The sequence below is a fragment of the Vipera berus genome (genome assembly GCF_964194415.1).
Source record: "Vipera berus genome assembly, chromosome: 1".
NCBI lineage: Eukaryota > Metazoa > Chordata > Lepidosauria > Squamata > Viperidae > Vipera > Vipera berus.
Genome location: NC_138202.1, coordinates 340,384,368 through 340,407,166, shown reverse-complemented (window position 1 = coordinate 340,407,166; position 22,799 = coordinate 340,384,368). Strand labels below are relative to the sequence as shown.

Genomic DNA, 22,799 nt, shown 5'->3' with positions numbered 1-22,799 from the left:
GGGAGCTCACCCCATCGTGCAAGCACTTGGGTCTCAAACCTGGGTTGTCAGCTGACAAGCTCAACTTCTCTAACTACTAAGTTATGTGCCCCCTTTTATACATACATACATGCACCTTTGTATACACCCACATACACACGTATCTATGTATATGTATACACAAGCAAGTATGCATGTATATTTGGTAACTTTGTTATTTGCAAGCCCTTATGTGAAGCTGTTCAACTGAAAAGCAGGATATAAATACAGTGCTTTTTTTTGTAAAAGAAAAAGGTGCCGGAACTCACACATGTTATACAACCCACCTTGCCTACCCTACAAGGTTTCATCCAAAAAAGGTGCCGGAACTCCGTTCTGAGCGTTCTATGAGAAAAAAAGCCCTGCATAAATATATGGAACAAGAAGCATGTAAAAGATGGTTCAGTACACATTATCTTCAGTGTCCTCTGAAATGGACAGATGGAGAAATAAGACGTAATTAGTCATGTTTACCATACTTTACGCATTACAAATATTGATGCTATGTGTATTGTTAATTATTAATTCCGCCGAACTTAGAAGGAAAGAGTGGATTATAATAATGTTAGAAGACCTCGGAGTTTTTCCCCTTGTGGTAAACAGTATTTAAGAACTCACAGGGATGGTAAAGTGGGCGGAGTCTAAAGAGCACCCAGGCAGGAAATGGCTCCCCCCCCATCACCTGGGAAAGTAAATTCTTTGATTTCTCTGAAGGCAGTCCAGCTGACATGCTCCAGTTTAGAGCAAACAAAGGAAGCGGAGTCGCTGACAGATCAGTCCTTGGATCTTATTTCTCCCCAGCGACGATGCACGTGTGGGCTACAAATTGCAACTTCGGGGATGTTGTTTTTAGATCCTCTTGAATCAGGGAAGGGATTTTAGGACGCCAATTTGACTTCAGCCGTGAAATTTAAGCGTGCAAGCACACCGAGTGGTAAGAAAGCAATTGGACTAGGTCTTTCTTTTTCTGCAGTTTGGGGTGGGGGGTGGGGTGGGGGGGAGGAGGAGAGAGAGATTTCTAGCAACAGCATTTATAAAACTAGCACCGTGTACGTGAAGCGGGAGATAACGCTAGATTTACTAAGAGGGTTCTGCTTCTTAAAATCTGTATTAATTGATAATCTCTGATTTAGGACTGGAAAACAGTGACAGATACAGCTGTGTGAGAAAGACAGATACATATTCTGTGTCTGTAAAACCATGCTGGAAATTTCTTTCTGTCCTCTCATTCTTTTTTCTGTCGCTCTCTTGACATGGACCACGGTTCATATTGGCGCCTTTACTGTTCACGCGGGGACTTCAGTGATCCTCTGCTCTCTCGCTCCTGCCGGGTCCTCCCCACATTTCTCCAGGGAAGCTTTGGGGTGATCTGTCATTTCGCGTGATCTCTCAGGCAGAGTAGCTTGTTTTCAAAGAGCCGACATCCTTTCTTCTTCCTCGCCCTGTGCAAAATAAAATAAAATAAAACACGGGGTCGCTGCGAGTTTTCTTTCTTCTGCGTGGATTGGTTGTCCAAGGTTTTTGATCCATTCAGGCAGCCCTATCCAAAACCTGACTCCCGACTCCTAATATTGTCCAGGATAACGGAGGTGGGAACCCTAAACCCCAAAGTCCTTGACTCACTTTCAGTCCTAGCTACATACAGCAGAGTTACCTAATTAGTCTGCAAAATGGGAACGTGCTTCTGAACTATTTTAAGAGAGAGAGAATGTAATTGCATTCGCTCCTAGGTCAAGACTTTGGTGTCTCACGATCTACCTTTGCCTGGCTATTGGAGACCTTCTTTACATAATATATACTATTTACATACTACTTTTATGAGTTGTGAACTTCAGGGGGTGGAGGTGGCAGTATCTTTTACCCCATTGTTGTTGACTATGTCAAAAATGCCATCTTAGTGCTAATGTTGGCATGACATTCAACCTCTGGTCCAGTTGGATTTTGTACATGGGGGCTGTTTCTGTTATCTATCTCAGGCAGCAAAATGGTTTGAGCTGCTAATACCTGATTTGAGAGACTGGCTACATTCTTGCTGCTGGAACCCAGATTCTGAAATATTTGCCTCAATGTACTATATTCTGCAAGTGTTAATATTCTGTTCTATATGCCAACAGGTTTTTTTTAAGCCTTTCTGCACTCTTTTGGAGTTGAATTCTATTTACATGTTTTTTTTAAAAAAATCTGCTGTTTTGCGTATTTATATTCATTTTATTCAGTTTTAACTCTTCATTGGGGGAACTCTCTAAGGCCAATGTTCAGTAGAAAGACGGAATGCTGATGAGTTATTTACCACCCTTGAAACATGATATTTAAATTAGGGTTATAATGAATTGATTAAGTGAATGGATTTAAAAACATTTGTATTAACTGAAAACAGGTTTCCCAGGTTACACTTAGTCCTTGAAAATGCAGAAATCCAACAGAAGCTGAGAGCATCATGTGAACAAATTACTATACTGTAGTGGCATTACTTCTCAGAGATTGCATTACAATAACTTGTGAGTCTGTCCACTGCTTCTGAATTCTCTTTGCTTGCTGTTCTCTTTTACACCCCTTAAAATCAAACCCCCTTCTCCATGATTTGGATAGGTCAGTTGCATAAATCAGAAAAGATGGGATATACAGTCATCAACATTTGCATGACTCCCCAAAGCGCTGGAAAAACTTTGGGCACAGAAATATAGACAGGAGGAAAGCCTCATGGGGTTTAATGTAAGGTGTTCAATCAAGTTGTACAGGTATTTAGCTGACTTCATAGGACAGTTATTTTACTTTTTTATCTTACTGGTTTTCACAAACTATTTGCATTCCCTAGTAAATCCAGCCTATTTTTAGTCCCACAAATATTCAATAAATTTATTGACATTATCCAATTAACATGGCCTTTGGGTTGGATCCTTTCCATGACGTATTTTTATCTGCTTCCAGAGAGATCTTCCAAATGTCATTCGGGATATTATTGCCTGCAGCCTTCACTTGAAAGGAAAATAAACTTGTTCTTTGGCTAAAAGAGGGAGTTTATTTCTGATGAATGTCTGGGCTTGTTTCTCTCTGGTGTTATCTTGGCCTAAAGCTTAAGTTATTTTTGGTGCCTAAGGCACCAACAGTTAAAAGTTTTGTTACCTTTTAATATTCCCAACAGGGTATCCACAGTGGTCAAAAAAGTCAAGGTGGTGGCCACAACAAAGTGATCAAAGTTCTGTTTAGCATTTTTTTAATGAATCAAATTTATATAGCCACCCGTCTCACAAGACTACTACTGGTAGTTGTGATAAGTTCTGGTATAATATTGGGATAACTACCACTTTGGTTGACTTTCAAGAGAACGGGTCAAATTAATGAATGGTTGTTTGCCATGATAGTAATACAGAAATAGGCTGCTAAATATTATTTACCAAGGTGAAAGATTTGAGGGCTTTCTGAAAACATCTGGCTGGCCTTCAAAGGAAAGAGGATGTTCTTTGGTAGAACTCTTAGAGATAAACCAGAAGCTTGCTGATAAGACTCTTAGAGATAAGAGTGATTAGTCAAAGTGATGGTGAACCATGAATCTATCAGAAGCTAAATTAAACTTCCAGATTCAGCAGCCTTATATCTGGACATGGTATTAGAAATCAAAAGAAGACTGTTTCTAAGTAAATTTACTTTAGAGTATGTTGCTAATTATATATATTTTTTTCAGACCATTTCTTCCATTGTGCAGCTGCAGGCAGGGTTAAAAATATGTCTATCACAGGGCTAAAGAAGAAGCAGCCCAAAATGTTTAAAGTGAAAGTTTCAACAATGGAAGCTGAAATGGAGTTCAGCTGTGAGGTATTTTGTTGTTGTGTTGATTTTTAAAGGCCAGAATTTTTATCTAGATGACATAAGATTGATATACCTATATACTGTCTCAAAAAGCATCTCTCTCTCTCTAGATGTAGAAAGCTGACATATCAAGGAAAAGATTACGTTGAATGCCTTTTCCTGACATGCTAATTGTCCATTTGCAGGGATTTATGTAAATATGATTTTTAAAAATAATCCTTATCACTGGATTAAACTACTGTAATTGCAATGATTTTCAGGCTGCCTCTTACCTGGTTCATGTGCCATTCACTGATCTGAGTATTTATTTAAGAGTATCTTTTCTGTCTCTAAGTGCCTGTTAGAACTTTGCCACTTCCTCTATCAGTCTCTGCTCATGGCAGATAATTTCTGATGGGCTATCAATCTCAGAGGAGACACAGCTGTCTTTTCTTCCAACTGGATAATCTGCCTAGATCAGTGACAAGACGAAACACAATAATTGGGCCCTCTAAATGTACATAGTTTCTAGCTATAGAAATCAAGTGCTTCTGGTTTAATTAAGTAATGAAACTTGGAGAACATTTGCTGACTGAAGTTGTCCATAATTTAAAAGAATTGGGGGGGGGGCGGGGAGGCAGCAGAACTGGTGTTCTTGTTGAGACTTGTTGTTGAAGCTACCTTGGCATTATCACATCTCATATGTGCTAAGAATTAGAATTTGAAGGTTCTTCCTTCTTCAGCCCACTGAGTTAAATGTGGGGCTTTTGTGGAAGAACAATTCATAAGGGTACTGATATAGACCAGGGGTAGGCAACCTTGGCTTTTTTATGACTCGCGGACTTCAACTCCCAGAATTCCTCAGCCAGCCTACCCCGATATAGACCTTGAGTATGCTGAAAGGAAAACAGAAGTTTAGAATATAAGTCTCTACTTCTGAGATAACAAAGCAAGGAAGCAAGCAAAGATTTGAAGCCTTGATTCTAGGGAATCTACAAGCATACAGGCAATCCCTTGACTTACGATCATTCATTTAGTGACTGCTAATTTACAACGGCACTGAAAAAAGTGACTGGTTTTTACACTTATGATCGTTGTGGCATCCCCTTCATAACATGATCAAAATTCAGGTGCTTGGCAAGTGACATGTTTTTATGACAGTTGCACTGTTACGGGATCATGTGATCAGCATTTGTAACCTTCCCAGTCAGTTTCTGACAATGGCAATAGCATTTAGACTTATATACCACTCCATAATGCTTTACAGCCCTCTCCAAATGGTTTACAGAATCAGCATATTGCCCCCCAATAATCTGGGTCCTCATTTTACCGACCTCAGAAGGATAGAAGGCTGAGTCAACCTTGAGCCGGTGAGAAGCAAACTGCTGGCAGTCAGCAGAATTAGCCTGCAATACCACATTCTAATCCAGGGGTCTTCAAACTTGGCCCTTTTAAGACTTGTGGACTTCAACTCCCAGAATTCCTCAGCCAGCATGCCTGGTTGAGGAATTCTGGGAGTTGAAGTCCACAAGTCATAAAAGGGCCAAGTTTGAAGACCCCTGTTCTAACCACTTTATCACTACGGCTCTCAAGCAAAGTCAATGGAAGAAGCCAGATTCACTTAATAACTGCTGTGATTCATTTAACAGCTGTGGTATAAAAGGTTGCAAAAGTGGGGCACAACTGACTTAACAACTGTCTTGCTTAGCAGTGGAACTTTTGGGCTCAGTTGTGGATGTAAGTTGAGGACTACCAGGAATAATATGATAATCTATGGTAAGATGGGCAGCTAATAAATTTGATAAATAAATATTAACTAGCATTGGAATATAAGAGAAAGCTGTGTTCTAAACCTGCAGTACTACAGGCTTTTTTTTTCCTAGGGTAGCCAAATAAATACTAGCGTAAACTAAGAAGCACATTACAGAGCTTTGGAATTTTGGATTCTTTTCCCAACTACGCAAAGCCTTGCTTAATTATTACTCTGTTTGATGTTGCCATATAGCAGCATGGGGAATTCTGGGAGTTGACACATCTTAAAGTTGCTGAGTTTGAGAAACATTGCAATATAAATTTGGAACCTAAAGACTGGAAACGCTAAATCATCTTCTGGATTCACATATCATGCTATGCTTTGTTGGTGATTTGTTTAGTAATAATTTATTAATTCAGCCCCAAACAACACTCTGAACCACAAAGCATGGTTCACCAATTAAAACTGCAGGATGAATTCATACATCATGCTAAGCACAAGCAAATAAGCCAGGTTATAAAAGCAAGATGAGTAAATTCTGCTATTTTGTTGAAGATGAACTTGAAGAACACAAAAAACCCCCTCTAACTTCTAATTTTCTTAAAAGCCAAAATTATGCAATTTGAATTTTGCACTTACCACGAGAGGCTCTGGCATTTCTATTTTTACACTAGTTGAGATCATGTATTTAGAATACCTCAGGAATAGAGCATCTTTTTTCACACTCAGATTATTGCCCTTGCTATCCATTCTAAATTGATTTTGTTCCATTGCAACCCACAGATGAAATGGAAAGGAAAAGACCTGTTTGACCAGGTGTGTCGTGCATTGGGGCTGCGAGAATCCTGGTACTTTGGTCTCTGGTACTCCGTCAAAGGAATGGGCATTTGGTTGAAGATGGATAAAAAGGTTTGGAATCTAAATGTTCATTGTAAAATAATACTTCCCGAGTTGGAAAGACCTAAAGATATTCTAAAAGTTTTCTTCAGAGATGGCCAGTTTTTTGTTTTTTGTTTAAAAAAGGCTCAGGATCTCAGTTTGTTTTGAAGGAGGGATGGAAGGGCCTAAAGGAGCCAGACCAAGCAACGTAAGGAACTCCCTGTTTTGAGAGTATTTGGGTGAATAAAGCAGCTTACCTTTGATGTAAAAAAAGGAAAGTGCACCACCACAATTGTAATGGTGAAATTGGGTTTGTGTTTAGAGGGGTCAGAATACCTGAAAAACATATCAGAGAGACACCATCTATGCCCATCCTTGATTTGCAATGATTATTTGTAAATGTAAATGTGGTTAGGCCAAGAAACACATGTGCATATTCATGTTCCTGCCATATTCATACTACATTCTCTCTACCCCCTTTAGTTAATTAGAATCCTCTTTGCCTCTAGACTGGAATATGAATGTAATCAGAATGCTACTAAACCAGTGACTCATCATTTATCTTAACTGCCTTTTCTGTCCTTTGTCTTCCACTGAAATTGTCTGGAGAAGGGAAGCATCATTGACAAGATCTTTCTCCTAATACTTTCCCCTAGGGCCAAAATAAAGGGGATGGGGAAGAGATATGTGTATTTGTATCAATCAGTTCATATGCAAAGAGATGGGAAACAATGGGAAAGACTTAAGAAATTTGCATTTGTATATCTGAAATGGTTTGGGAGGGGCAAATGTGGAGGAAAGCCTTCCTCAGTTTGGTCATTTTTTCCTCCCTGAGAAAGAAAGGATGAGGATCAGAACATAAAAATGCACCCATTTGAATGCATCTAAATACGGGAAAGTTGAAATGTAATTTACAGTAATTTCCTTCCATGGCCATTGATGCTAAGAAGCTGCTACAAGCACATGTGAACCAGCAATGAGTGAGGTGCAAAAGGGTCCCAACAAGTGACTTTGTGAGTGCATGGCAAGAAATAGTAATCTTGGGCTTCTGCTTTGCCAAACATACTTTTCCCAATCAGATTGCGTTTAATTGTTCTGGTTTCTTTCTCAAACAGGTTTTAGATCAGGATATTCCCAAAGAAGATCCAGTGAACTTTTGTTTTTTAGTGAAGTTTTATCCTGAGAAAGTTGAAGAGGAGCTTCTGCAGGAGATCACCCAACACCTCTTCTTTCTGCAGGTCAGAAGGTATTTCTTTTATTCAGAATTGGTTCGAGATGTCATGCTTGTCTTTTGAACATCATCACTGTGTTTCAGCATCTGGGATCATCATCTTCCTTGAGGTACCCCTTAGGTTAGTGCCAACTTTAGCATCTTAGGAATGGTTGAGAGTAAAGGGGCCTTCAGTGGGTTCTCCTTTCAGCTTTGGGCTTGTTACTCCTTAGCCTTTTTTAAAAATTGATCATTCATTTGCCATTTCTTTCTGGGCCCAATCCACCAAGAAGAAGAACACCGAAAGAGAACATTATTGCAGGCCCATAAAGAGTCAGTGAGCAGTAAAGGTGTGCAGAACCAAGAAGCCTTGGGAATTGACAGTAATCCCTTTGCTGAATTATACATCATGTCTGATTTTCCACAGCCCTGACTTATGATATTAGTCTTGTTTTCTGTTTTTTTAGAGAGTTGCCCTGTCCAAGACAGGATTCAAAAATATGATTAAATGACCGTTACGTCATTTCAAAACCCACCATTGTAATTGTATCAATTTTGTCTTAAGAGGAGTACTTTAGGATATTTTCAAATATATTGTTTATTACATGTGGCAATATATCAGTCAATTTAAATATCTTTGTGGGTTTGTGTGTCATTGCCCAAAGAAAAAAACACTTTTACCCAATTTTGGGTAATTTACCTAGGAAGCACTGTTATAAAGTATAATTACTTTTAGTTTAGGAAGGGTGGTGTTCCTTAATTTATAGGAAATCAGGAAACATTGCAAAGTTAAAGGTAAAGGTTTCCCTTGTCCAGTCATGTCCAACTCTAGGGAGTGGGTGATCCTCTCCATTTCTTAGCCGATGTTGTGGCCAGCATGACTATATACCAAGGTGCATGGAATGCTTTTACCTTCCCATCAAAGTGGTACCTATTTATCTACTTGCAATTGCAAGCTTTCAAACTGCTAGATAGGCAGGAGCTGGGACAAGTAATGGGAGCTCATCCTGTCACACGGTTCTTGGGTTTCAAACCTGGGCTGTCAGCTTTCCAGCTGAAAAGCTCGGCATCTTCTTCTGCCAAATAGGAATGTACTCTATGCATTATATTTCTACCTTGGTTCCTTTTAGCTCCAAGTAGCTTAATATACTTTTTTCAGAAGTTCAGCCCTTTTGGAAAAGTCTCACAATTTATATGTCTAAAAGAGGATTATAGCTAAAGGCCAAATGAGAGACTGTAGTCTATTTTAAAACACTAATACAGCCATACAACCACCACCAGCCCTGACAATCAAGAAACATCAGTACTTTTTTTTCTCGTATGCATGTGTGTAACTCAGTTCAACTTTCTACCATGCCTTTTATGCTAGTCCTCCAAACAATTATAGAGAAGTAGATGGAGGTATCAGAATATATCCTACAGTCATAAGGGAATTAAAATGTAATTTCTGATCAAGAAATGAGCTGGGGAATTCTAGAAATTGAACTCCGCACATTGTAAAGTTGCTAAGATTGAGATACGCTGCTTATATGAGATGAAGGTGCATGCTTCTGATGAAAGAGATTCTGGCATTCAACTGCTATCCCCAACTTTAAATTGTTTTAACACCTCTCCCCTTTTAAACAATCACCTGACCCTGCTGCAACCAATATGAAAAACTTTAAATTATGACGTCCTGCCAAAATCAATGAAAACTTTTAACCGAAATCATATGATGTGGGTAATAACTGTTCTTAAACACATGTTTGAGCAGCTCCGCATTATTTGCCAAAAGCTGGGCAAGGGACTCCTTGACTTTTGTTAAAGTTGCATCTCTTGCCTTTATTTGCCAGCCTGTGGAAGTGTGAAAATGTCATGCAGGTGTTAGGAGAAGGCTGTGTGCAGTGTGGGTGGGCAAGGTGACCTGGATGCTCCAAGAAACTGGCGGAGGAAGGGAGCGGATCCAGAAAACATTTATTCATCAGTTGAAGTATTTATAGCTCACCCATTATCATAAGGTTCTCAGGAAGAGCTATAATCCATAAAACAAGCAAAGGGAAATAAAAACAAGCAACACCTTGAAAATATAAAACAGAAATAACCACAATGCAATAATGAAAAGAAGCTGAGGGACAAAATGGCATAATTACCCTACCCTTGTGAAATCCCAAAAGCCACGATTTCACCTTGCATTGGAAAAACAAATATTTTTGTGTGCCATCCTGTTCTAATTACATAGGGTCTCAAAAAAAGGACCCTTATCCCTATTACTGCATTTGATCATTATCAGCGGGTGTGGGGTGGGGTGTTGGATTCCACAAACTGGTTTAATGTAAGCATCTAAAATCCTGATTGCATGCTTCTGTTATTACCTTGGAACCAACTTTTCTTTGGAAGAGTTGATCAACTAGATGAGATCAATTTCCTGGTGGATTTCTGCTTTTCACTATTGCCTTGACAATTACTTGGGCTGAGCTATTTTGGAAAGAAGGCTGTTTCTCCTTTCCTTTCCCTTCCCTTCCCTTTTCATCTGCCTGAAAGCTACACATTTTCTTCTAGTTCCTTCAAACCTGCCTTGGCTTGTTTCCCTCTTGGAGGAATGTAGTTTGGGGAATTTTTTTTTCCAGTTCCAAAAGAAACATAAAAGAGGAGGCAAAGCAACACGTTTGAACTTGCTGCGTTTCCTAACGTTAAAATTTAGATTTGCAGTATAATTGGGGTAAGAGTGGGAGAATAGCATATGCAGACATTTGTATACTTATGAAATTCAACCTACTAAAATGTATTTAACCATTTGCTTGGTTTAATAACGCAAAGTTATTATATAGAAGGCAGTTCCCCTGATTGCAGGAGGAATGAGAAAATCACAATGTTTAGTAATAGAGGTCAGCTATTCCAGTAACTGTCACCCAGTGATTTACATACTTGAATGAATTTGGTTTTTCAGTTGACTTCCTTGTGTTGTCCCCTTTTCAGACTTTAGGGAGAGTTCTGAGCTTTAATTATTTCAATTGCCACTAATTATTATTATTTCTATACTGGATTCCAGGAAGAACCCAGAATGTCTACAAAAAGATAAGTAGAAAAATTCTAAATAAAACCAACAATCTTTAAAACATTAAATTCAGAAATCTCTATGGGGCTCATTTAAAAAAAGAAAAGAAAAGCAATTGGACACCAAATCACAACTCAGTTTGATCCTGGCACTGTTATTTTATTTTTATTTTTTAAATCCCATTTATATCCTGCCCTTCTCCGAAGACTCAGGGCGGCTTACAATCTAAAGCACAATGTGCTTAGCAATAGCCTTCATTCTATGTATATACCTGCTTATTAGGGCTTTCGCCCCCCCCCCCCAAGTGGCATTTTTACAAAGTCAGCTTATTGCCCCCAACAATCTGGGTCCTCATTTCAGAAATGCCTGGGTGAACAGCTGTTTGATTGCCTTCTAAAATAAAGACACTTTAGAAATCAACTTCTCTCTCTAGGCAGAGGATTCTTCAGTCTTCTGGTAATATAACCACCTACAGTATGTCTGGGAGAAAACAAGGGCATTTTTCCCCATGCGTTTTATTAAACATCCCAATTAAAACAAAGGAGTTACCAAAATGAATAAGGGACAAAGACAATAAACTCAAACTTTATTAAAAGACAGTCAGAAAAGGGAGATAAGCTAGGGTGAGGGAATATATTAAACAGAATTGGGAACTCTGGCCATCCAATTGTTATCTGATTACAGTTCCCCTAGGAGAGTAATACCGCAGGGCCACAATTTGTACAAGCTTGAAATAAAATTGTCAATGGCACAAAAGCTATAGTGGGAACTTCCCTCTTTTTCTCAAAATGCTAGCATTCAGAAATTACAAAATGAATTTTTGCTTGATGGTTCCTTCAGGACACACACAAGAAGAACACAATATAATGCAGCATTGTTTATTGGAGTTAACCAGGCCATATTTATGGGACTGAATAAAATGTTTAAGCTTCTCCAAACAACAGTAACCTGAAGAGTATCTGAATGAGTCCCTACGTGCAAGCACAGTGTGCCTCAGAAAGATAAAAAACAGAAGCAAGTACAGGAATTGTTTTTAAGCCTTCTTGTTGTGTTTTGAAGAAGTTTTTAGCTGCTCTGGAAAACAGAATGCTGGATTAGATGGATCTTTGATCTAATTTGCTAGATTTTTTTCCTTATTAATCCTGATACTTAGGAATAGAAATCTCATGCTCTACATCTCTATGGTGGAAAACAAATCATAGTGGAGAATTATAACCATTCTGTTTTGCTTGTGGATTTTCTCCGTAACTGGCTGACCGCTAACAAAATAGAAGAGTGGACTAAATAATCCCTTACTGATCTGATCTTCCAAATGGAAATTAGATATAGTTTAGAGTGTAGTTATTATGCAGCATGCTTTAAAAGCATATGTAACTACTTTGAATATTCTTGGTATTTTTCTGCATGTCTCTATAGTGGCCAACATTATTTTTTTTCGCTCATAAACTCAGCTAACAGTTACATTTCAGGTGCCAAAACAAAGTCTGGGTGTCTATTATTTTGTTTTCAAGCTCTGGCTGAGTCTTAGATTTTTCTTCTTTTTTCCACCTTGTGTCTTAGGTTAAGAAACAAATATTGGATGAAGAAATTTACTGTTCTCCTGAGGCTACAATTTTATTGGCATCTTATGCGGTTCAAGCTAAGGTGAGGCCTTATAATTGTTAGTTTGTCACCTTTTATAACACATATGCAGAGTGTTAATTAACACAGAAAAGGATCGGCTGAAGGTTAGCTGGAAATAGGAGGTGGTATTTTTTCACCTCATCTGTCTCCATTTGTGGGTGTTTTGCAGGTTTGTTTAATGAGTACATCCTGCTTAGATTTCACAGGAGGTCAGTGGATTAAATGCAGAGAGGAGATTGAGATATCTTACTTCATTTTAAACTGTAGTGGGCATCCTGAGTACAGATAGTTCTAAATGTATGACTGCTTATTTAGCGAAGTTATGCCAGACATAGCAAACAATGGGTTTGCTTAACAATGATGGCTTTCACTTTACGACTGCAGCACGCACTTTATGAGTACCGCATAAAAGGTTGTAAAATTGAGTCAGTCACATGGCTGACCTATTATACGACCATCACAACTTATGATCTATGGCACAGTCATACGTTAGGGTCTACCTGTAAGATGGTAGTTTCTCTTTCCCATTCCCGTTTTTTTCTTAATTAAAAATAATTCTCTAGCATGCATTTGAGGAATTCCTGCATAAAGTCTCTTCCCTGAATCATCCTTCAGAAAGTTAAAGGGGGCCAGCTGTAACTGTGTCATCCAACCTTTCTTAGCACTGAACAAAGAGCTGCTATACCCTCCCTTGCTAGTTATTGGCAGGAATTAGCCAGTTTTAGTCCAGAACTGTGACAGAACAGATGAAATGACAGGATGTTTTGCCTTTCATTATTCCTGAATGTGTTTGGGCATATAATATATATATATGACAGGAGGATGGCACGGGTCCCAGTGGGATGTCATATCTGTCCCACCATACTGCTAGTCGTGGGCTAGCTATTTGGCGATGACTGGGATTAAATTGTGGAAGTCAGTGACACTACATGTTTGTTGAGTGATTTATGAAACTTATACTCTACCCCAACGTGTTACAACTCTGGACGTTTTATGAAATGAATCTACAAGCAAAAAATCATCAAAAGTCTCGAAAAACAAGCAGCAATCAATTTTTTTTAAAAAACCATAAGAACACCACAGACTGTTACCTACTTTGTTACCGATTCTGACCCTGGATCTTGGGACTCAGTTTCAATAGGGCTGGTGGTTTGGGGCCAAAGCACATAATGTTCAGAGAAACTTGTGAAGTATGATCTGTAAACTGGTTTAAAGATCCATGGTTTAAAAATCTATGCATTATTCAACAAACGTTGTTATAGAGACTAAGGTTTATGGGCAATGTGTAAGATAAGGTAAGGTAAGATAAGATAAGAAAAGATTAAGATAAGATAAGATAAGCTTTACTGTCATTTTTTTTTACTGTGGGCACAACGGCACACATCAAAAATGAAATTTTGTTGCCCACTCTCAAAGTGAAACACATACATGACACACACCTAAACATACTATATACAACAGCCAAGCCCAGCTTGGATGGTATGCTTACAAAGCCGTACCACTAATCTGTAGTTCTCTCTTTAAGAGGACATTAAGATCTCCTTTTCCTAGCCATTGGTGCTTAAGCCAGAGCTAGACCCACTGCACTCTACTGTGGGTGAAGTTAACAACAAACTCAAAAGGGGATCCATTAAGAGTTATGGCATTGGATTCTTCTTGAACTGTAAACTAGTGTATATTTGGTACCAAACTGGTAAACTTTCAGGCATATTTTTTCAGTCGTAAAGGACAGGAAGGTAAAATTCTAAGGAAACTTATTTCTGGCAGGTTTTCTTTGCTCCTCTGTATACATCAGCCTTCAGATTTCACTTGTAAAAATCTTTTAGAACTTTAGGCAATTTTTAGTTGTTCTGTTTATAATCAAATAATTCAGTGTTTTCTCTTTTTTTCCTTTTAAGTGTTAATTTAGATCTTATACTATGCTGTCAATTCTTTGTATACAGTCTTTTCCTGTTAACTTGTCTGATACTTCTTTCCCTCACAGTATGGTGACTATGACCCAAATATGTACAAACCAGGTTTCTTAGCTCCAGAAGAACTTTTGCCAAAAAGAGTAAGTGTTTTCACACTTTCCTATCTGCCTGGTCATGAACAGGAATCCTCAGATACCCCAAATAGCAGAATTAGCCAAATAGGGAGCAGCAAATTTGCATGACTCATAAAACAACAACTTTTCCCCAAAGACCAGATATTTCTATTCGTCCTTTTACAATAGATTGCTCCTCTCTTTGTTTTCTAGAGAGTGGGAAACTTTAAAATTCTGATGTTTCTCAAGCAACTATTGGAGAATGTGAGCTCTTGGCTATGAAGGGAGGTTTACAACTCCTTCAAGATATCTTCTCCAGGGGACTCCTGGGTCATGAGCTCAAAACTGAGTTATAACCTGACCCTGGTGCTTCTATCCTGGTTTAACGTTCTTCTTCCAGATAGAATCCAGACTGCTCTTCACGAAGGGGGAATTTATGACAAAATCAAACCGAAGTTAGCAGTGCGGTATTAAATTACCAACAAGCTGAAAGGCTTCTGCAAATGGGAGTCAGTTTGCTTCTAATCCTGCAGCATTTTAAGTCATATGTAATTCTGTAGGTCCTTCCAAAGCAGATCAGTTTTTCATACCTGCACGAACATCCTTCTTGTTTGAAAAATAAATCTTTTTGCCATTGTTTTCTTTTTCGTTCTTTACTTTTCTTTTATCTAGGTTCTCCGTCAATATCAGATGACACCTGACATGTGGGAAGAAAGGATTACTGCCTGTTATGCTGGACATCAGGGAATGGCCAGGTACAGCAGTACTCTTTGTTTGCAACTATAGTTTGGAAAAAAGGACTTACATCCATTAGCACCTGGTTGGGTGTGTGTGTGGGGGGTCAGTGACAGATTTTCTGCCCCTTCCAAACTTGTGTGCAACATCATGACACAAGTACAAGGGGAGGGGTTTCAGTTTGGTCTAGTGGTTAAGGCATCAGGCTAGAAACCAGGAGACTGTGAGTTCAAGTTCCACCTGAGGCATGAAAGTCGGCTAGGTGACTTTGGGCCACTCAGTCTTTCTCAGCCCAATTCACCTCACAGAGTTGTTATTGTGGAGAAAATAGGAAGAGGAAGGAGTATTGGGTATGTTCACTGTGTTGAATTATTTATAAAAATAATAAAGGTAGTATAAAAACATAAATAATCAGATGTCACAATACACATTTCATGACTTTGACACTTTGCCCTTATTCATCGGTTTTTTCCCCCCATGGAACATAGTAGAACCCAATAAGAATTTAGATGAATCATACCTTGAATTCACTTCTTGATACAAAGTTTGATCCAAACAGATAGGAACTCAGAAACTCATGTTCTCTCATTACTCTGCTCCTGCTTGTTCTCACCTCTGGGCAAGATGGGCGGCAGACAAATTTAATAAGTAAATAAATAACTGTACTTTTGTCAGCACTTCATTTAAAGTGCTGGTTCCAGGCTTTTTAAGACTAAAAGCAACTTGTCTGGTTAAGAATAGTCTCCTTTTTCGAGAATCTGTCCAGGTTTTGATATCACTGTTTGTGGCCTACTCTGTACAAAGCCTTTAGTTGTTTGACAGATTGTCCCAAGAGCAGAACCTTTTGCATAGCGTTACCAGGACTTCAGAATATCTTTCCAGGAAAAGGACCTTTCAATTGGGGATCATTCAGCTGAATGTAAAATTTTCCCAGAATATTTCCAATTTGTTTGGATGTGCCAAGTGAGGCTATTTCTATGTCATGGTTGAATTTTCCACTTATTTATGTGATTTTTATAGAGGCCATAGTGCAATTTGTAAACCACTTTGATTACCAATGGTAATAAAACTAGGTAAGAGTATTTCACAGTCAATGAATACAGACTTGGGGTGACAATAATACAGTATATACAATATACAATAATATACAATAATATATTTCAGTACAAATATACAATAATATATTTCATTTATGTACCAAGAACAATCCTTTCCAAGACTTTTTAAAAAAATAACTATTCCATTCTTCTAGATACGAAGCCGAGATGAACTATCTTAAAATAGCACAAGACTTGGAGATGTATGGGGTTAATTATTTTCCAATTGCTGTAAGTATGTATGATTTTTAATGCATCTGATTCAGATTTTTCTGACAGTCCCAGATGTCTGATTGTAAATCCCTTGTGCCTCAGCAGTATTGCCAGTAAAAAAGGGGCATAACACCTGAGAGTCTCATCAGCATTGTCTGTTGTGACTTGGAGCAATTTGCCTGACTTACAAGTGTTCTCCATTATAAAAATGCCATGACTCTTAAGCAGATCACTTGGTCTTACATTTTTCAATGTGTATTTATGTTAGCTAACATAAGGGTAAATTCTAGTTTATAGATGCCTGATGTTTGACTCTTTTATATGAAGCAATGAGGAAAAAGGTGCCAAGAGGCAAAAATACTGGTCATGTACTTCATTGTATAGAGACTAGTTGAGCAGCAATGAGGATAATTGAATAAGACAATAAAATTGCCAATTACGGCAGGTGTTTACAGATACTCCTCGACTTATAACAGTTTAGCAACTGTTTGAAGTTAGAACAGCACTGAAAAAAGAGTCACCTGAAAAGCAAGATGGACAGCAAGTAAATAAATAAGTAAGTAAGTGACTTACAGCCAGTTCTTACACTTACAGTACAACTGTTGCAGAATCCCCATGGTCATGTGATCAAAATTCAGGTATTTTGTAATGGGCAAATTTATGATGTTTGCCGTGTCTGGAGTCATGTAATCACCATTTACAACCTTCCCAGCCAGCTTCCCACAAGCAAAGTCAATGAGGGAATCTGGATTCACTTAATAACTATGTGATTTATTTAACCATTGCAATGATTCATTTAACAACCATGGCAAACAAGTTCATAAAACTGGGTGTGACTCATTTAACAACCATTTTGTTTAGCAGCAGAAATTCTGGTCCCTGTTGTAATCATAAGTCGAGGACTACCTATGCCATGAATCTGAAGCAGTGAAATGTGCATTTTAGACCAAATTAAGTTGTAATTCGTTGATGTCAGAGGATGAATATATTAACCAATAAAGGTGAATAGTTGTAGCCCTGGGTTGAAATGAGGGGTCCTTGGTGCTCTCTGAGGTAGGTTGTTGTTTGTAGTAATACCGTCAATGCTAGTCAGTGCACAAGATGAATACATTGATTTTCACCTTGGACTTCTCTGTAGCAAAAGAAGAATCATACAGACTTCCTGCTTGGGGTAGATGCCAAAGGGATTCATGTCTACAGCATCAATAACCGCTTCTCTCCAAATAAATCTTTTGAGTGGAGCAGCATCCAAAACATTTCTTATTCTGACAAAGAGGTAGGTGGATGTGCTGTGGGAATTTTGCTCTGAGATGAGTGGCAGATCCGTTGGAAAGAGACTATGTCAGTAAAATAGCTTAATTGCTTATGAGCTAATAAAATTGTGTATTTTTTAAAAAGTCAATTTACTACCTAATTTCATACTTCCAAGTTGACAAGGGGAAACACCTAATGACAATGATCCTAACTAGGAGGACCTGAGATGGCTTTATATATTATGGCCTGATCATCTATTTATAGCTATTAATATCTATTAATCTGTTAACATATATTGTGTTTTTATGATTTATAAATTTGGGTCCCTTTAACTAAAGAGAACTAAGAATATTTACACTGTTCAGGCCAAAATTAAGAATCATATGTAAGATATGTATTCTAGGAAATGTATGAAGTTCTACAGCATTACAAACAACCATTTTAACAAAATAATAAAAAATAGACATAATAGAAAAATGGGTTTATGTTTTTCATAAATAGGTAGCAAAATGCAATAAAAATTAATAATCTAATAGGATCTACTTTTCCTGAAAATACATTATGACTTCTTTCTTAAAATACATTAATGATTTCAGAGAAGCTAATGTCCTAAAACAGGAGAGTTATATAAGGGCTAACTAAACTGATTTTAAAAATACAAATTTTCCTGCAGGATAAACTGGGGCTGGGAAGTCAGAGAAAACAAAGGAGGGGGGCACCAATCCAGAGCCCACTTCAACCTATATATTTCTTGAAATCACCTAGAATTTCAGGGCTGTACTTGATAAAATGGATGTATGGTGGTTCTGTATTATATGCTTTTTATTCAGTTCCAATCTCCAAACTACGGTAGGACTGATCCCTGAGATACCCCACTACATACCTCTCTTATGTTGGCTACAGTTGTTCAGCTGTGAATCTCTCACTGGGAACACCCATCCCACCTTATTCTGGTTTATGAACTAGTCTACTTTATAAAATGCCTTCCTGCAGTCTAAGTTTCAAAGCAGCACCAATAAACTATAGGGTAACAATAAGGACCAATAGATAGCATAATAATAATAATAATAATAATAATAATAATAATAATAATAATAATAATAATAATAATAATAATAATAATAATAATAATAGTAATAGTAATAATGATAATGATAATGATAATAATAATAAAATAATGATGATGATGATGATGATGATGATGGAAGGAAAAAAAGTTGACACAGTCTCCAGTGGAAGCACATTTTCTACATGTGCATTTAGTGTATAATTATCATTTGAAAAAAAACACCCTCCTTTTTCTTTCAGCTTACAATTAAGCCTATTGACAAGAAAGCTGAGGTTTTCAAGTTCTTCTCCTCACAGCCTAAAGTCAATAAATTGGTGAGTGCTTTCCTATATAGAAGACTATTTGTTCAGTCCTTGGTGCTCTTTCAGTTGATTGTCTTCATGTAGACAGTTCATTACCTGACTAGATAACATCATCAGTGTGAGTGAATGTGGGGTTTTCTCCCTGTTTATATATAGTAGCTTGCTCTGCCAGTGTTGGTGGGAGTCTGATTCTCTTCTCTCTGTCCCACTTTTGTCCTATTATAAACCTGCCCCATTATAATCATGGCCAAAGACAGTGGCCTCACCATACCAATCTATGCTCAGTTGGAACAGAAATCATGTGGGACTGAATAGCACCGAATGCCTAGACATTGCTGAATGGTTTGATTTTTAGTGAAAATGATTAAAGCCATAAATGATTGTGAGGAAGCAAATGAGACAGTGTTTTTTTACAGTATATACCTATCTAGACAAATAAGAAACCTATATGTGGGTCAAGAAGCAACAGTGAGAACTGGACACGGAACCACTGAATGGTTCAAAATTGGGAAAGGAGTCCGGCAAGGCTGTATACTGTCACCCTGCCTGTTTAACTTATATGCAGAGCACATCATGAGAAAGGCAGGGCTAGATGAATCAAAAGTTGGAATTAAGATTGCCGGGAGAAATATCAACAACCTAAGATATGCAGATGATACCACTCTAATGGCAGAAAGTGAAGAGGAACTAAAGAGCCTCTTGTTGCAAGTGAAGAAAGAGAGTGCAAAAGTTGGGTTGAAACTAAACATAAAGAAAACCAAGATCATGGCATCTGGCCCTCTCAATTCCTGGCAAATAGATGGGGAAGAAATGGAGGTAGTGACTTATTTTTCTGGGCTCCAAGATCACCGCAGACGGGGACTGCAGCCAAGAAATTAAAAGACGCTTGCTCCTGGGGAGGAAAGCCATGGCAAATCCAGACAGCACACTAAAAAGCAGAGACATCACCATGCCAACAAAAGTGTGTATAGTCAGGGCTGTGGTCTTCCCATTTGCAATGTATGGCTGTGAAAGTTGGACCATAAGAAAGGCTGAGTGCCAAAGAATTGAAGCCTTTGAGCTATGGTGCTGGAGAAGACTCCTGTGAGTCCCTTGGACTGCAAGGCGATCAAACCGGTCAGTCCTAGAGGAGATCAACCCTGACTGTTCTTTAGAAGGCCAGATCCTGAAGCTGAAACTCAAATACTTTGGCCACCTAATGAGAAGGAAGGACTCACTGGAGAAGAGCCTAATGCTGGGAAAGGTTGAGGGCAAGATAAGAAGGGAATGACAGAGAATGAGGTGGCTGGATGGAGTCACTGAAGCAGTAGGCATGAGCTTAAATGGACTCCAGACGATGGTAGAGGACAGGAAGGCCTGGAGGAACGTTGTCCATGCATTGGACACGACTTGGCAACTAAGAACAACAAGATATTAAGATATGCAGGGTAAGACTTGCTCCACTTCCCATAGCTAGGAGAATCAAGCTAGGTGAGGATTTATTTATCTTACAGGGTTTATAGACTACTCCAGTCAGAAATGTTTTTGAGCAGTGTACAGTTCCTGCCTCTGTTATCCTGATTAAAAATGAAAACAAAAATGCAAAATCTGTAACATCCATAAAATCAAATGTACAGGACTGGGAATATATAATAGTCAAGCAAAATAGAATCATTATCCATTGGTAGAAGTACCAATCATTCTCCTCAATTCCTAGGGTATGTTGGAATAGCCAAATCTTTTGAAACTTTCTAAACATCAAAGGGAAGGATCCATTTGGAAGTCCAGGGAATCCCAAAGGAGGGGGCAGTGATAGAAAATGCACATTTCTACCTTTCTTTCTCGTGGACCCCCTTCTGGAATGCCTTTTCCCTGGAGGCCAAGCTGATGGTGATTTTATCTGGTTTTGATACCAGTGAAATCTTGATTTTTAATTCTCTCATTTGGGGCTTACCCTTTACAGCATAATTATGCCTTTTGTCCCTTAAAATCTCTGTCAGTTACCAAGATCAGTATTCTGTTTAAGATTAATTTATTATTTATCCTTTGGGTAGTGCTGAGCTATATCCAAGTTCTGTACGTTCCTTTATCAACCTAGAAACATTTTGACTTAGAAACATATATGTGTATCTCTCCATTATAACATTCCTAAATAAAAACAGTCTTCTAGGTAATGTCAGGTTCAAGCCAAGTACAGATATGGAGGTTATCAATGGACTTTTTAAGGGCATTTGGGAAATAATGATTACCAGAATTGGATGGCATTCCTATAATATCGTTTTTTAATATTTTCCTGAGGTATGTAGATAGTGGCTGCTGAAAACCAAATAAATTAGAGATGAATTTTAGGATTACCTGAAGAACTAAACTCACTCTCTCTCCATTCAGAGGGAGTTGTTAGTCCATAGCTGAGTATTATGGAGTAACTATTGTGTTTATACTTTTCAGACACAACTGATAGACCACTGAACGAGATTGGATACTGGCCTCCTGTTGGGTAACTCCAGGAAGACATTTTTCTTTTCTTTTTTCTTACAGATCATGCAACTCTTTATTGGAAACCATGACTTGTTCATGAGAAGGAGGCGAGTGGATCCCATTGAGATCCAGCAGATGAAAGCTCAAGCCAGAGAGGAGAAAGCAAGAAAGAAGGTGACTCGTAGAGCTGGTTCAAATGCTAAAGGATTTCACAAAGTTTGAACTCATTTCCAAGCTGCCTGTGTGGCAGATAATGATCAGATATATATCATTATCATTATAATTTTAATGATTTTTGCAATACTATATTGGGTATCAGTCTCGCACAAAAGTTAAAGTGGACAACTTACTTGGGACATTGACTAGAATAGAATATTTTATTTAGTCAAGTGTGATTAGACACACAAGGAATTTGTTTTTGATGCAGAAGCTCCAGTGTACATGCAAAGCAAGATGATGATGATGATGATGATGAAAATAATAATAAAACAATAATAATATCAATAAAATGGGGTAGTAGAGAGATGAGAAGGATAATAATAATTCTACAGCCATGCAGCATGGGGGAATATAAAGTATTTAAATATAAAACAATACTGTGAGGATTAGGTGTTCAGCAAAGTGATGACATAAGGCAGGGGTGTCAAACTCAATTTCATTGAGGGCCGCATCAGCATTGCGGTTACCCTTGAGGGGCTGGGTGGGTGTGGCCAGGGTAGGCATGGCCTACTGGGTGGGCGTGGCTGGAGCGTGTGTGACCTACTGGGTGGGCATGGCCAGCTCTACATTGTTTGCGTCAATGGTGCCTATGGGGGCCTGGGCAGGAGTGGGACAAATCTGAGGGTCTCTGGCAGAAGGAGATGGGACTGGGGCAAGTGCCAAGGTATGGTCCACTGGAGGAGCCTCACTGTTCCTCTCAGGCCATGCAGGGGGGGGGGAGGCTGGACGGTGGTGCGGAGGTCAAATGCCCAGCCTAGCCCTCAAGCACCTGCAGCACTAAGCCCACCCCCACTTCCCCAACGGGATGCCCAGCTGCTGTGCTTGCTCTCCTTAGCCAGGTTGCTCATGATGGGTATGAGGGCAACGTCAAGAGGGAGGCCCATTTCCTCTCCATGTGAGGAGACCTGGCTTTGTATCCAAAGCTTCCTTAGCAATAGGATGGGAGACCACCCAGGTTAGGCCAGGAGGAGGGGCCAAGGGGATGGTGAAAGGGCAGCAGGGAAGGACTAAGACAGGACTTCCCTCAGACCCTCCCTCTCCTTCCTTCCTTCCTTCCTTCCTTCCTTCCTTCCTTCCTTCCTTCCTTAGAACAGAATGATGGGAAAATATTTGAGATGAGGGAG

General features: G+C 38.8%; 1 protein-coding gene across 2 annotated transcripts in view; it reads left to right on the top strand.

Moving 5' to 3' along the window:
• The window catches only part of LOC308675004 (merlin-like), a 40,761-nt gene that overhangs the window by 7,516 nt on the left and 10,446 nt on the right, over window positions 1–22,799 (top strand). The window contains exons 1-11 of one of the 2 annotated variants that reach the window (XM_081339931.1): window positions 736–952; window positions 3,701–3,831; window positions 6,341–6,466; window positions 7,552–7,674; window positions 12,241–12,324; window positions 14,288–14,356; window positions 15,002–15,084; window positions 16,317–16,392; window positions 17,513–17,650; window positions 18,937–19,011; window positions 21,517–21,630. In XM_081339931.1, coding sequence (XP_081196057.1) covers window positions 3,742–3,831; window positions 6,341–6,466; window positions 7,552–7,674; window positions 12,241–12,324; window positions 14,288–14,356; window positions 15,002–15,084; window positions 16,317–16,392; window positions 17,513–17,650; window positions 18,937–19,011; window positions 21,517–21,630 — 978 coding nt within the window. In that variant the 5' untranslated portion in view covers window positions 736–952; window positions 3,701–3,741. Of the gene's footprint in view, window positions 1–735; window positions 953–3,700; window positions 3,832–6,340; window positions 6,467–7,551; window positions 7,675–12,240; window positions 12,325–14,287; window positions 14,357–15,001; window positions 15,085–16,316; window positions 16,393–17,512; window positions 17,651–18,936; window positions 19,012–21,516; window positions 21,631–22,799 lie in introns of those variants that run through there. The other variant, XM_081339932.1, reaches the window with a different exon arrangement.